This window comes from Amphiura filiformis, chromosome 14, assembly GCF_039555335.1.
Source record: "Amphiura filiformis chromosome 14, Afil_fr2py, whole genome shotgun sequence".
NCBI lineage: Eukaryota > Metazoa > Echinodermata > Ophiuroidea > Amphilepidida > Amphiuridae > Amphiura > Amphiura filiformis.
In genome coordinates, this window is record NC_092641.1 from 20741595 (window position 1) to 20755412 (window position 13818).

A 13818-nucleotide genomic window follows, 5' to 3' on the forward strand; every position below is an offset into this window, starting at 1 on the left:
AAAAAGTACTCACTGTGGACGTTTCGAGGTCTAGCAGCCTCCTTTTTCAACGCTGTTGATGGGCAGAGGCTAAGGCTGATAAGACGTGAGTGTTAATGTTCGCACAAGGGCGAACAGAAAAGCTTCCGAATCTACGGTAAACAAATTGGGATGAGGCTAAGGTACTGGGCAAAGAGACAGACGGGTACACACGTTGGATAAAAGAGGCAGAAGTAATCAGAAAGCAAGGGACTACCATGAACATAGATGAGGGGCAATACAATCTTAGTCGCGTATTTGAAGATCTTCTCAAGAAAATACTTCTGGCGACCTCGTTGCTAAGCAACCAGTATCATCTGCGGTAAACAAAAGATCCTCACAACATCAACAGTGTTGAAAAGGAGTCTGCTATACTTCGAAACGTCGAAAGTGAGCTCTGTTTTATTGGAATAGAATTATGAAACCTTGTTATAATGACTAAACACTGAAGAGTAAGCCATTTAATTTGGTCACAACATATACTCTGTAGTCGCTGATAGCACTTTAAATATTCCAAGTGTAATCGTATCTCAGACACAGCAATCAATAAGCAATGATAAGTTGACACATAGTAACATAATCTAAGGATCCCAACTGTAACACGATAAACATATTTCACCATTCAAAGTTGGGAAATTAAAAGAATATATTGCAGAAGCGAGCAATACAATGTGCTACCTAGCGCAGTGAACCAACACCCGTATAAACGAATGTATAAACATATTTTAGATTTAGCTTTAATTACTTTAAACTCCATACAGCTGACCTCAAAGAGATAGAGCGCCAATGGAGAGAAGAGTTCTATACTTGGAAATACACAGATTTGAAAGAATGGAGAGATGCCTTTGATGAGTACGAGACCAGAGTTGGTAGCAAAAATATGTTGTCATCACGAGATGAATTGTAAACATGCAAAAGGCCAAATTTACTCACTTCGAGTCCTACACTGCACCTGGCGATATAATGTACAAAGAGCACGTGATTCATATTAGCAGAATGTCACAATGTCACGTTGGCAACAATTTCAAGACATTTTGTCTCAGTTTCAGTTTCAGTTTTATTTAGCTATGCAGATACAGGATACATAAAATAAATAATTTTAATACATTTAAGCATAGCGGGAAAACCATACAGAGCAGTGCTCGAGCAAGCAAAATATAAACGATTTGATTACTTAATATAAGACGTAGTATACCATAGTGCAAAGACAGAGACACGGATAAGGACAAGACTTTCATGTGCAGACAAGATAAAACGAGACAATTGTTGGGCATACATGTTTTTGTAATCAAGAAAATAATCAAGTAATTGGGTAGATTGGTGATGAATTACATGATATGCAATATAAGGTACATGGGACAAATTATTTATACAGTGAAATTAAGTAAGTATACTGGGTTTAAAAGAACTAATTGATGTTGTGTCACGGATCTGTTTTGGAGTTTGACTCCATAAAAGTGGATCTTGTCTACTGATGGTATTACTGGCAAAGTCAGTATTGAAATACAGAGGCGTATACACATGTGATTGCCTGGTCCCTTAATCATAACAAGTATTTGATTTGACATAGTAGTAGAAATATATCGGGCAGAAGGTTATTATGATATTTGTACATAAATAAGGCTATTGTGCGTATATCTTCAAAAGTAAGACTGGCGAACAGAGGAGAGGTATGAGCAAGGAAAGTGGAATTATTGCATTTGCGGACAATTTTTTTTTTTTTTTTAAATGAATATCATTTAATTCTTATTATTTCGAAATTACAATACATGGTATGAGGATATACGAGGCCATCATAAAGTGAGAATAAGGTGTACGTAGGTAAAATGTTTTTCAAACTATATATTATAAAGAGTACTTTGAAACAAGATTGGAAACATATATGTTGTGTGATGTAAGACAAGATGTCCATGTAAGACATTCATTTAATATGACGCCAAGAAACTTTGTGTGTGAGACACGGTTAATATTGGAATTATCATTCATCAATATTACAATCAGGTATATTGCGCTTATCATGTTTATTTTAAAATAACATGCAATTGGTTTTGTCTACATTGAGTGATAACTTATTTGCAGGATAAACATGAGAAAGTTCATCATTAAATAATGTTAATTAAGATTTGTAGATTTGTGTGTAATGCAATATTGTTTGTATCACCAGCAAAGATTAAGAAATAGAACAGTTTTGAGGAATACACAATGTCATTTAAATATAAAATAAATAATAATGGCTCTAAAATTGAGCCCTGGGGCACGCCACAATTTAAGTCATGGTAAGTAGATTTCTGATTATTAAAAACAGTAAATTAAATTCGGTTACTAGTAGCTTTTAGACCCTTCGAAGGCATTACCTCGTTCACCATAATAGCATAGTTTCGATAAGAGAATGCCACGTTTTATGGCGTCGAATTCCTTCGAAAGGTCCAAGAAGATACCAATAACGTACTTTTTATTATCTCGATCATTATAATTATGCATCAATAATGGCCATATATGTAGATCTAGCAGGGCGAAAACCGAATTGATTATCATGCAGTATATTAAGCCTTTAAATATATTTATAAAACCTTTTGTGAATAAAGCTTTCTAATATTTTTTTTTAAAGGAAGGACTGATATAGGCTTGTAATTATTAAAGGTATTTAAGTTGCCAGATTTATAAATTGGTGTAACCCTTGCAAACTTTAGTTTATTTGGTACAATGCCATATGTGAGAGAGCGGTTTATAATGTTGTCTCAAAGTAGAGAAGATAATTGATGTATGGACGCGATATGCAAACGCATGGCGTTATTATATTGGGCTATTCCAGTTGAAATCCATACACCCCGTATGGAAGACATGGGTGATTCCATTTGAAAACTACACCCACTGTGTGGGCGTCTAAGGTCACGTGTTCCATAGGGGCTATATGGATTTCAACTGGAATCGCCCAATGACCGTTTTATATGACAAAAATCAAATGTGATGAATTTGACTTGCCCACTATGCACACATTACTATGTCATGGGATGAAGATATATAATTATCTTAATCTGCATGGACATCATTTAATGATAGTCTTGCCATAATTACATCATGACATTAAGGGGTGGGATATAAACCTTTGGACAGTATTTATTTTGGGACATTAGAGCACATCAGACATATTGAATTGCATTCTGAATACGAAGAATGTCCTTCTGATATCAAATAACATGATAATATTTTGATTTTTTGAAATTCGCAATGTAATACACATGTTATGGCAAATGATTAAAAATTGATATTTTTGATATTTAACAGCACTCAAAGCAAAGTTTATAAATCTGATAATATGTACTTAAAGTGTATGGGATGAAAAGCCGACGAGCAATTGAAAATTTTGACCTTTCGTGTTGAAGATATGGATTTTTTCCCCAAAACACCAACAAAATTAGGTCTTTTGGGGAAAAAAATCCATATCTTCAATATGAAAGGTCAAAATTTTCAATTGATCGCCGGCTTTTCCTCCCAGCTACATACACTTTAAGAATATATCATTAGATTTATAAAATTTACTTCGAGGACTGTTATATTTCAAAAATGTGAAAAATATTAAATTTTAATAATTTGTCATAAAATTTGTATTATATCGTGATTTTCAAAAAACGAAAATTATTTGGTATCAGAAAGACATTCTTCGTATTCAGAATGCAATTCGATATGTCTGATGTGCTCCCATATCCCACAAAAATACTATCGAAACGCTCAAAACGCTCATTCCAGATCCCTTAATATAAGTGATTTAGTAAATCAAATATTAAAAAACAAAAAACAACCATCGAAAATACGATTTATGCATTCTGAAATTGCCCTAATATGGCGAAATCTTAGTTGGAGACGTTTGTTCGTACTGACTCTCACCATGCTCACAGCAACAAATGTAGCTTTGCTTTTTTTTCAGCACGGCCATGTTCGCCCTTTATGAAAATTGATGGACTTGTACCTCACTGTTATGTTTCTAATACCACTTAAAATAAAAACATTTCGTTAAAATCACTATTAAATAGTCAAGGTTTTCGAAATGATTTCATTTCTTTTCCACAATAATAAATTGACTACACTGTACGAAACACATTTTGCTCTCAAAAAACAATACTTTGCCCATAATTATATTGCCTTGTTGATTAACATTAAAACAAATAAATACCACAGCTCTCAAAATGTTTGAATTTTGAAATTACAAAACTCAAACCTGATTTTCTTATACCATACAATCTTATATCAAATTATAAGATCACAAATAATTTTACGATTTCGTCGATTTGTGTCCCTGAAAGAACTGTATCGTCGAGAACTGCTTGGGGGGGGGGGTATTTTAAGACATAAACCAAACAGATAAATAACCAATATCAGCTATCACATACGTTTTGAATTTTAACAATTGACCGCTTCCTTTTTTAAATAAAAGAATTTTACGAAATTACCTCATTTTCAATCCGTTCCTCATGCGCTGAGGATACGTACTCCGAATACAGATCATCGATTGATATTTGAATCCGTTGAAAAGTGTGAATATGAGGGAGTTTCGTAAAAGTCTTATATTTCAAGAACGTTGTGGTCAATTGTCAAAATTTAAAACGAACGTGATAGCTGATTTGTTTGTCAACCACGCCAGTTATTTAGTTATGTTTAGTTGTGGCGTTAAAATACCCAAACAATTGACTCCGAAACAAACCCAAACAATTAGTTCTTTCAGGGACACTCTGCAATTGAATTTCCTTCCAAATATTATATCTGACCTAATGTGGTTTACGCTTGTTATGGACCACGTCGGAATATGGAAGGTATTTACGTTTATGTCTCTTAAATTTGGTAAAAAGTTTGAATGGCCACCTGGGGTAAATTCTTATAAGCTTATGGCACAAAAACAACTTCACGTAGATACATATTATGTATGCTTATGTCATTTTCACTGCATATAAGAAGCGTATTAAGTTCAGGAAAAGTGGTCTCAAATGCTCTATGTGTGTTTAAGGTGTTCACTTTATTTACCTATTGCCAAACTGTACCATAGTCACGTACATGCAGACACTTATTTGAAATCAAATATTTAATTAAGCCCATGTGCAAACATAATGAGACTACATGGTATAATCGTGTATGACTACGTCCTACTTCTTCTGGAATCCTGGATAGACCATACTCTCTGTATGGTCTATCACCGATGTAGTGATTGTTACACCCATACGCTTCAACGTTCTCTCGCTTACAGTAGCAACTACTTCATGTTTCGCAACTTTTTTGAACTGATAAACCAATATCTCTAAAGCTGTTACTGAAATCTAGGACAGACCATAATCTCAAAACCCCGCTCAAAACGTAACCGGATTCTACTATCGTCGAAGCCGCACCTATCACTTCACCATATTTCACAAACAGAAGCTGCCACTTCATGTTTCGCATTACACTATAACAAAATGACTACGTTCATAATCATTTTTACCATTTTGTGTCCGATGCTCCCTGTCTTCAGTCAACCAATAGTAACAGTTGAACAAGGACAGATACTTGGAGACACCGTGCATTTTGAGAATGACTATCTCGGTATCCAGAAAGATATTGATGTGTTTTTAGGTATCCCATATGCAGAACCTCCTGTTGGTGACAGGCGGTTTAGAGCACCTCTTCCAAAGGAACCATGGGGTGAGAATGAGATCTATAATGCTACTTACAACAGAGCTATATGTATGCAAACCACTACGGAGCCTTTCACTATTAGTGAGGATTGTCTTCATCTTAATGTTTATGCCCCTAATCCAAAGGTAAGTTGTTGTTGTGTTTTGTTGTTGTTGTTTTTTAGGGGTTATTGTTGTTTGCCGATGCAAGGTTTAGTGCTCTCGTGAAAACTGAGCCAGCATTGAATTATCATAAACAACAAACTTTCCGGTACGGTATTACCATTCGCAACTTGAGACGCTTATTCCGATTGAAAAGTTACAATTTATTTAGCCAAAGGACAATGCATTCACTTGATAAGCATGAAATCTTATAGAGTTTTCTTCTTATCAAGTTACAAACTGGCGAATTTGGTCAGTTTTGGTTTTATTCACCAATAAAAGTCTTGAATATATATGGTCAATTCCAGCGAAAGCGGACAAAATTCTCTCTATGTTAACTTTCCACTTTAAAATGTCATTAATAAAGGAAATCACGTTATTGATGGAGCATATCATGTCACGCCCAATGTGCTCTCTTTGTGCATATAGGCCCTTACTAGCAAGTCATACCAGGGGACAAGCTATGATAGCTTAAATAAATTGGCGTTACCCACGAATTCAAAGATAAAGCACCATATATGTCATCGAATGTCCTCCAATCAAAATGAAATTATTACCGTTAGAAAGACGTTTGCATGATCTCTCATCATATGTAAAACGATTGAATTCCACCAAAGTTTGTGGACTCTAGAGGCCATTAAGTCAATTTGGCTAATAATTTTGTTACCCGCGTATCAAAAATAAAATGATCGTTCTGAAAAATGTTAAGTGAATATGCCATAAATGACTATATCATGAAACGAAGTTTCGTTCTATAATTCTGAGGTCAAAGTGATTATTTTATGCAAATACGTTTTACCCATAAAATTCCATAAAATCAAAATTGACGTTACCCACGTATCAACTGTTACCCACGAGTCCAGCAAATATAATTGCCATAACTTAAATTAACATTTAATAACTTTGGACACTGAATTTAGTTTGACAAGCGCTTAAAATTGTAAATCGTAAAAATACGTTCACCGCTTTAGAAAAGAATCTACGACGGTTTAAACTTTTGTTACCCACGAATCCCGAATAGATGCTAACCTTGAAAAATAAGGAGATTGTTTATTTTAAGTTTAAATCACCACATATTCAAGCCATGGGTATGCTATAATTTTGACAGTACTTACAGTTTATACACCTAAGAAACGCAAACCCCAAACGGTACTATAGTACTTATAGCTTTACCCACGAATTCGGCGTTACCCACGAATCCAAGGATTTACTCGTAAATTATATGTTTCTTATGCATCTTAACATTTTGAAAACATGCGAAATAGGTTCCAAAACAGTCCTGTTTAATAGCGTCCTCTTGAAGGTATACTGAAGCTGTATCATGAAGTTTTGATTGATTATCCTAAATTACCATTTTCTGGGGAAATGCAATTGGTTAGAGAAACGGGAATCATTGAAACACAATGGGGGAATAACCGCATGGTGGTTTCCAACCTTCTGTAATATTTTCTATTTTGCCGCTTACCAATACATACCTTCAAATATGTGTTACCCACGAACATTTTGGTTACCCACGAATCCCTACTTAAATTAAAGTTAACAATGTATTGATAGTGTTTTAGTTCATAGGAACTGTCAAACACGAGTTAATAGAATATTGCTGCATGAAAATATGGAATGATTTTACTAAAATAATAATATAAAACTGTTTGCTCTGTCTATTTGAATTTGGCAACTTAATTATTCTCAAAATTTTTATACCCAAAATGCTATAATGATCCATTCTAAATATTCCATGTAGTCTGTATTTTGATTAAAATTCATTTTAGTGCCATTGCAGCCTGAATTATTGACATACGGAAAAGTATTTTTTATTTTTATTTAAAAAAAATAATAGGAACTGCTATTTTCCAGACGCTGTTACCCACGAATCCATCCGAGATCCTCATCCTGCGACGAGATACAAAATCTAACTTTATATTTATATGAAGCATTTATTCTAATCTTTCGAAATAATACAGTAATGTTAAATGACAGCCACTTTGGAAAGAGTTCGAAGAATTGACACAATCTTAACTGTACACCTGGTTCTTTCTTAAAATTTGTAATAACCAAAATATTTCTTTGTAGATATATGTAATAAAATTCTATTTTACGTTCAAAGTCTTCACCGATTTCTAGTGTATATGAGTCACACATAACATATTGAAAGATATTAAAGAAAGTGAAATTTTATGGCGTACAACAGGTGAAAAATGCTTGAATTCGTGGGTAACATGCATATGCGCATGTAACACTTTATTTGGTCTAGCAAGAAAAGTTATTTTTCAATCCGATGGCACTTCCACCTGATGATTCACTAGACATGATCGTCTCATTTGATAATTCTAGAATTGAAAAGGAAAACATTTTCAAAATGGCCCCCAGAGAGAATTTTGGCCCGCTTTGGCTGGAATTGACCATATACATTGTTTCGCCCAATTGGATATTACATGGTTGCATGAAGAAGAACACAGAGCATATGACTAGGGCTGACTATTAATGATTTTGGTTTTTAATGAACTCTTTATATCTTTCAGCCCGTTAATACAGCGGTGATGGTTTATATTCATGGAGGTGGTTACGCAGCAGGTAATGGATACTTTGGCTACTACAGCGGTGTACCCTTGTCAAGTGTGGGAGATATCATCCTCGTTACAATCAACTATAGATTAATGGCCTTTGGATTCCTAACAACGGGTAAGCTTAGACAATCATTGGGTCATTCCAATTGAGATCCACACTCCCCATGTGGAGGATTTAGTGAGTATGGGTTTTGAATATATTAGACAAATTGATATCTTCCATTTGAAAAACTTACTCCAGTTGTGGATTCTAACCCTAGATAAAGCTATATAGGGAGAATAATGTTAATCCCTTACATTCAACTATATGTTAATAATTAACCCTTAGATTCCTAACTACATTCATTTGCCTATTCCTTTTGAAGTCCACACTCCCTTTTCGGAAGATTTAGATAAAGTCTTCTGCAGAGGGAGTATATGTTTCAAATATATTAGACAACTGGTTAAAATACTCACTCAAGTTCTGTAGTTATGGCTATTATTATACAGGGGAATACAGTTTTCAAAATATTAAGATTTACTATACTTAACTGCTTTAACCTCTAGACTACTAAAAAATCTGGAGATGCATGTCCATGTTGTTATTATTATGAAAACTTGGTCGCCATTTCATTTCTACATTCAACTTTTCAAGGCCAAGATCTTTTTCGTCTGACTTGGTACTATTAAACATAGCATACTTCACTTAATTTTTACCCCACCCCCTACTCTTTATTCTTATAATTTTGTTACGGTTTCAACAACATAACCAATATGCATTTCATACGATTTCAATATTATAGTCATTCTGAAGCCAGTGAAAGTAATGACATTTTGAAATCGGACCTTTTTTATCTGTGACTTTGTTTATATTTCCAAGGTGATGACGCTTCACCAGGGAACTATGGCATGTTGGATCAAGTAGAGGCTCTTCGCTGGATTAAAACTAATATACAAGGTGGGTTTTAAGCAAAGTTTTATGAGCCATCCATTATACACGTGCCATGAGATTATTTAAGCATAGAGACTGCACCATTTTGTAGTTTTCATATATTTCTTGCTTAAATAATCTACAGCATCATCATAATCGACAGCAATTACCACATACATAATACCACCACAGGCACAACAAATCTACCACCACCAACGTTCCCACCACCGACACCACTCGAAAATCGATCTGATGATCACAGTTTCTTTTTTCCTTTGAATTTCTTTAAGCTTTCGGTGGAGATCACAACAGGATTACCATATTTGGTGAAAGTGCCGGTGCAGGCAGTGTGTCAGCGCACTTGTTTTCTCCACTAAGTCGTGACCTTTTCAACCAGGCGATTCTAGAAGTAAGGCCAAAACTTATCTTATTTATTAATTGTTCAAGACTTTCCTAACAGTCATAAGAATTTAATTCGTCAATATTTATCGTATTTTACTTTATCACAGAGTGGAAGTATTTTAGCTCCATGGAGTTTTCATAAAGACTTGGGAAAACAGCGTGATGCAGCTTTCAAGCTTGGTGAAGCTGTTGGATGTCCAGCAATTGCTACTAAAGAACTGCTATCATGTATGCGTGGAGTAGATGCCCAAGTCATCAACGCGGCCGCAAACGAGGTTTGTACTATTAATTACTCCAATTTGTTTGAAGCCGGGCTTAGCTTGCCATTGAAGGGGTCTCGGGTTCGAATCACACCCAGACCAAACACCGTCTTTCTTTGTTTTCTCTCTTTATTCCTTCCTTCTTTCCCTTCCAGTCACCAAAAAGCTCCAGGGGCCTTAAGATAGACACGTCCTAAATGTGAATCCTGTAACACCCGAAAAAAATATTGATATTGAAAAATAATGTTAAGCGTAGTCTGTGGTGAGGAGGGTGTTATTGTGTATAATAAAGATAATAATACTGCTTTGCAAATGGTATGATTATTTTCAGCTGTTTTATGAGGCACCGCCAGCGCCTTGTGTAGACAACAATTTCCTAATCGAGTTACCTCTGAACTCAATTGAAAATAACAACTTCAAGAGGTGTCCTCTGATCAATGGTTTCAACAAAGACGAAGGAACAGCATATATCGCCAGCTCAGGATTAGGATTCCAGTATCTTAACAGCTCAACTGCGCCTTATGTATCTAAAGAGTCATTTGATAAAGAACGCAACGCTTTCCTCACTAGATTTGATATTTACAGAAATGACCTTGTTGAGGACAGCATAAGACAAGAATACTTTGATTGGTCATTCGCTGATGACCCGGAAGCAGATTACTTTGACGCTTGGAATTATTATGCCGGTGATGCCGCGTTTGCGTGTCCCGCTACCATGGAAACAAGAGAACACGCAATGGCGGGTGAACACGATATTTACCAGTACTATTTCACCCATGTCCCGAGTATAAGTTTTTTTACAACCCAATATTTTGACCCACAATGGCTTGGGGCAGGTCACACCGAAGAGCTTCCATATGTCTTTGGTTACCCGTTTTATCCACCAGTATATTTTGAATCTGTTGAGTATCTCAAAGAAGAAATGTCTCTTTCCCAACAAGTGATGAAATATTGGACTAACTTTGCCAAAACCGGGTAAGTTATGTGCAGCTTAAGAAATAATTATTATCATTAAAAAAGTCACAAAAGTAATTGAATCCTTCAGCTGTTCAATAAATACTAATAAAAATAATAGCTCTAAATTTACACATGTCGTTTGTGTGGGTCTGACATCTCGTCCTGAAGCCTTTGCAACACTAATGTGAGAAGAGCGTCTAGTTTACAATTAACATTATACGTATGCAATAGAGTCTTTCCCTAGCATTGGTAATTGCTCAAACCTCAAATTTATCGCCTAAAAATTTTTATTTTAACAACACGTTACAGAAATCCAAACAAAGAATCTGAAGCCTCCTTTCCCTACAATGACGACAGAGCTTGGCCAGTGTACACTTTTCCCAATTTAGAATACAAAGAAATTGCTGTGAATCTTGCTAATGGTAGAGGAGCAAGGTCGGACGAGTGTCACCTTTGGAATGAGTATTTGAAAAAATTGACTACGTTTTCAGGTAAGGCAGCACTTCATAATTTCTCCAATGACTCTGGTGGCGGCCACTAGGATTGCCACTAAATATTAACGGCCGCCAACTGAAAAGATAGCGGTCACGAAAATACATGACTTAACACTGGGAAGCGTAAAGCGCTTTAATTTCGTCAAATTATTCCCATTGCAGTCGGTTATAACACTTCGTCGGTCACATCACATACAGACCTATAAGTTTAATGTCATTTTAAACAATATCGTTTGACATACAGAGCTATAATTTTTATATCATGTTACACAATGTTACTCGAAAGATTGGCAAGTATAATTCACCTAAATTAAAACAAGTATCTTCTTCATAAATATTACCCTTTGAGGAAAATAATTCAAGAATAAATAAGTTTGAGACTAATTCTAAAACCAGTATTGTATAGCTCTGTATGTGAAACACTTTTGTCCGTTTTCGTATAGAACGATATGTCATGAGACTGACGACTTGAGATATTCTATCTCACCTCAAACAGAGTTCACTTATTGTGAATATCAAGGGATCCCAATTGTAACACGGTAAACATATTTGATAAACTAAGGTAGACGATTGAAAACATAGAAACAACGGTACTTTCATCATTCAAAGGCGGGTAAATATTACAGAAACGAACAAAACCCCAATAAGCTACGGGAAGTGAGACCACACACCCAAAAAACACACTCACCATCACACACACCCCCACCCCCTGAACGAGTCATTTCAACACAGGTGTATAAACGCATATATAAACATATTTCATTTTTACTTCAATTGTTTTAAACTCCATACAGCTGACCTCAAAGAGACAGAGCGACAATGGAGAGAAGAGTTCTACACATGGAAATACACAGATATGGAGGAATGGAGAGATGCCTTTGATGAGTATGAGACTAGAGTTGGCGGCAAAAATATGTTGTCATCACGCGATGAATTGTAAACATGTAAAAGCTAAAATTTACCCACACCGAGCTTACGCGTTCTATGACACACCTGGCGATATACCCCAGAAAGAAGCAGATAAATCCCATTAGCAAATGTCAACAATTTCATGACATTTTGTCTCAAAGTAGAGAAGATAAGTGCACGTAGTGTTTGAACGTATGACGTCAATATAAGGGCTATTCCATTGGAAATAAATTCATACACCCATCTTTTACTTTCACTCCACCCCCTGTGTGGAAGACGAAGATCACGTGTTCCATAGGTGGCGTATACATTTGATCTGGAATAGCCCAATGTCGATATTCGACACAATGATGTAACAGGATCGACTACCATAGTAGGTTTAAACTATCTTTTGCATATATCACCCTGCACTCCCATCAAACACAACAATGTTTTTAAAACGTTTTAAACATGTTATATTCTGGGTTTTGGCTGAGATAAAAACATTTTAAAAACATTAAATACCTGGTCATGTAAAGGTCATGGAAACGTTTAAAACGTTTTGTATGAAAACACACTACAGCAATACTTTAAAAATGTTTTTAAAATATTATTGTAAATTATTTTATGTAAACGATCTTGGCTAAATATTTTGTTAATACTTAAATAACATTATGTTAGAATGTTTGCAGTAGGTTATCAACAAATGTTTTTGAATGTTATGAAAACGTCCTTTACATAACTCGACATTTAAACATTTTCTGGCAACCTTTTCTAACCTTTTGAGAATGATGCCGAAAACGTTTTGCTGGGACTACAAGCAGGTTGCACTCATCACCTGCGTTATATAGAATCATTATATAGATTGAATACAATAACGCTCTTTTCAAAGATACTTTTCAAGTGATCAGCATGATATGAATATTCTATAGAATTACGATCCAGGTCTCTATTGGCCTGAATCCTTCTGGCCTCTAATGGCGGCGCCTTTTTTACCCACAATCCTTCACGTTGCCTTTTCGAGGCCTGCATTATTTTGGGTTTTTTTTAAAGAGGAGCATTTAACGACGGAATTCCGTCGTCATTAATAATTAATTAAGCTGTTGTGGTCGTGCGCAGTAGGTCATAGCAGCCTATAGCCTCCTCCTCCGTCGGTAATAATGGAGTGAGTAGTATGAAACTGGCAGGGGAGGAGACTATCAGGACGAATTTTCTGTCTACCGTAGATAGCCGATAATTATGAGCAAACACGGTAATTTGCCTATGGTTGGTATGTAAGTGGATTAAAATGAACCAAATATGCCGGGAAATATCAGTATCGAGGGGATATAATTATGATATGCTCATGAAATGCATGCTTTTGAAATAAATATGCATGTTTTTCTAAATGATCCTTGAGAAATTTAGATAAATAAAAAAAGAAAAAAGAAATATATAGGGGCCTAAAAAATGTCCGTCTGACTACGTTTGTGAAGATTATCAGTCATCCAGGTAGTAAACAATAATTATTTAAACTATAATCTA

General features: G+C 35.3%; 2 protein-coding genes across 2 annotated transcripts in view; both read left to right on the plus strand.

The window, feature by feature from the left end:
• The window catches only part of LOC140169261 (uncharacterized), a 59109-nt gene extending 56863 nt beyond the window's left edge, over positions 1–2246 (plus strand). The window contains exon 17 of the mRNA XM_072192518.1: positions 780–2246. Within this exon, the coding sequence (XP_072048619.1) occupies positions 780–925 (146 nt within the window). The 3' untranslated portion in view covers positions 926–2246. The remainder of the gene's footprint in view (positions 1–779) is intronic.
• A 3252-nt stretch (positions 2247–5498) lies between these two features.
• Positions 5499–12715, plus strand: LOC140169262 (cholinesterase-like). The gene is made up of 8 exons (XM_072192519.1): positions 5499–5804; positions 8339–8498; positions 9243–9320; positions 9584–9702; positions 9803–9970; positions 10287–10930; positions 11222–11403; positions 12201–12715. Exons 1-8 carry the CDS (start codon positions 5499–5501, stop codon positions 12344–12346), a joined length of 1803 nt encoding a protein of 600 aa, XP_072048620.1. The 3' UTR covers positions 12347–12715.
• Positions 12716–13818: the final 1103 nt, after the last annotated feature.

Bases quoted from the DNA above. Each gene is read 5' to 3' on its own strand.
- LOC140169262 (XM_072192519.1), top strand. From the start codon at position 5,499: ATGCTCCCTGTCTTCAGTCAACCAATAGTAACAGTTGAACAAGGACAG. The intron at 9,703-9,802 runs GTAAGGCCAAAA...ACTTTATCACAG, and splicing joins TCAACCAGGCGATTCTAGAA to AGTGGAAGTATTTTAGCTCC. The intron at 9,971-10,286 runs GTTTGTACTATT...GATTATTTTCAG, and splicing joins TCAACGCGGCCGCAAACGAG to CTGTTTTATGAGGCACCGCC.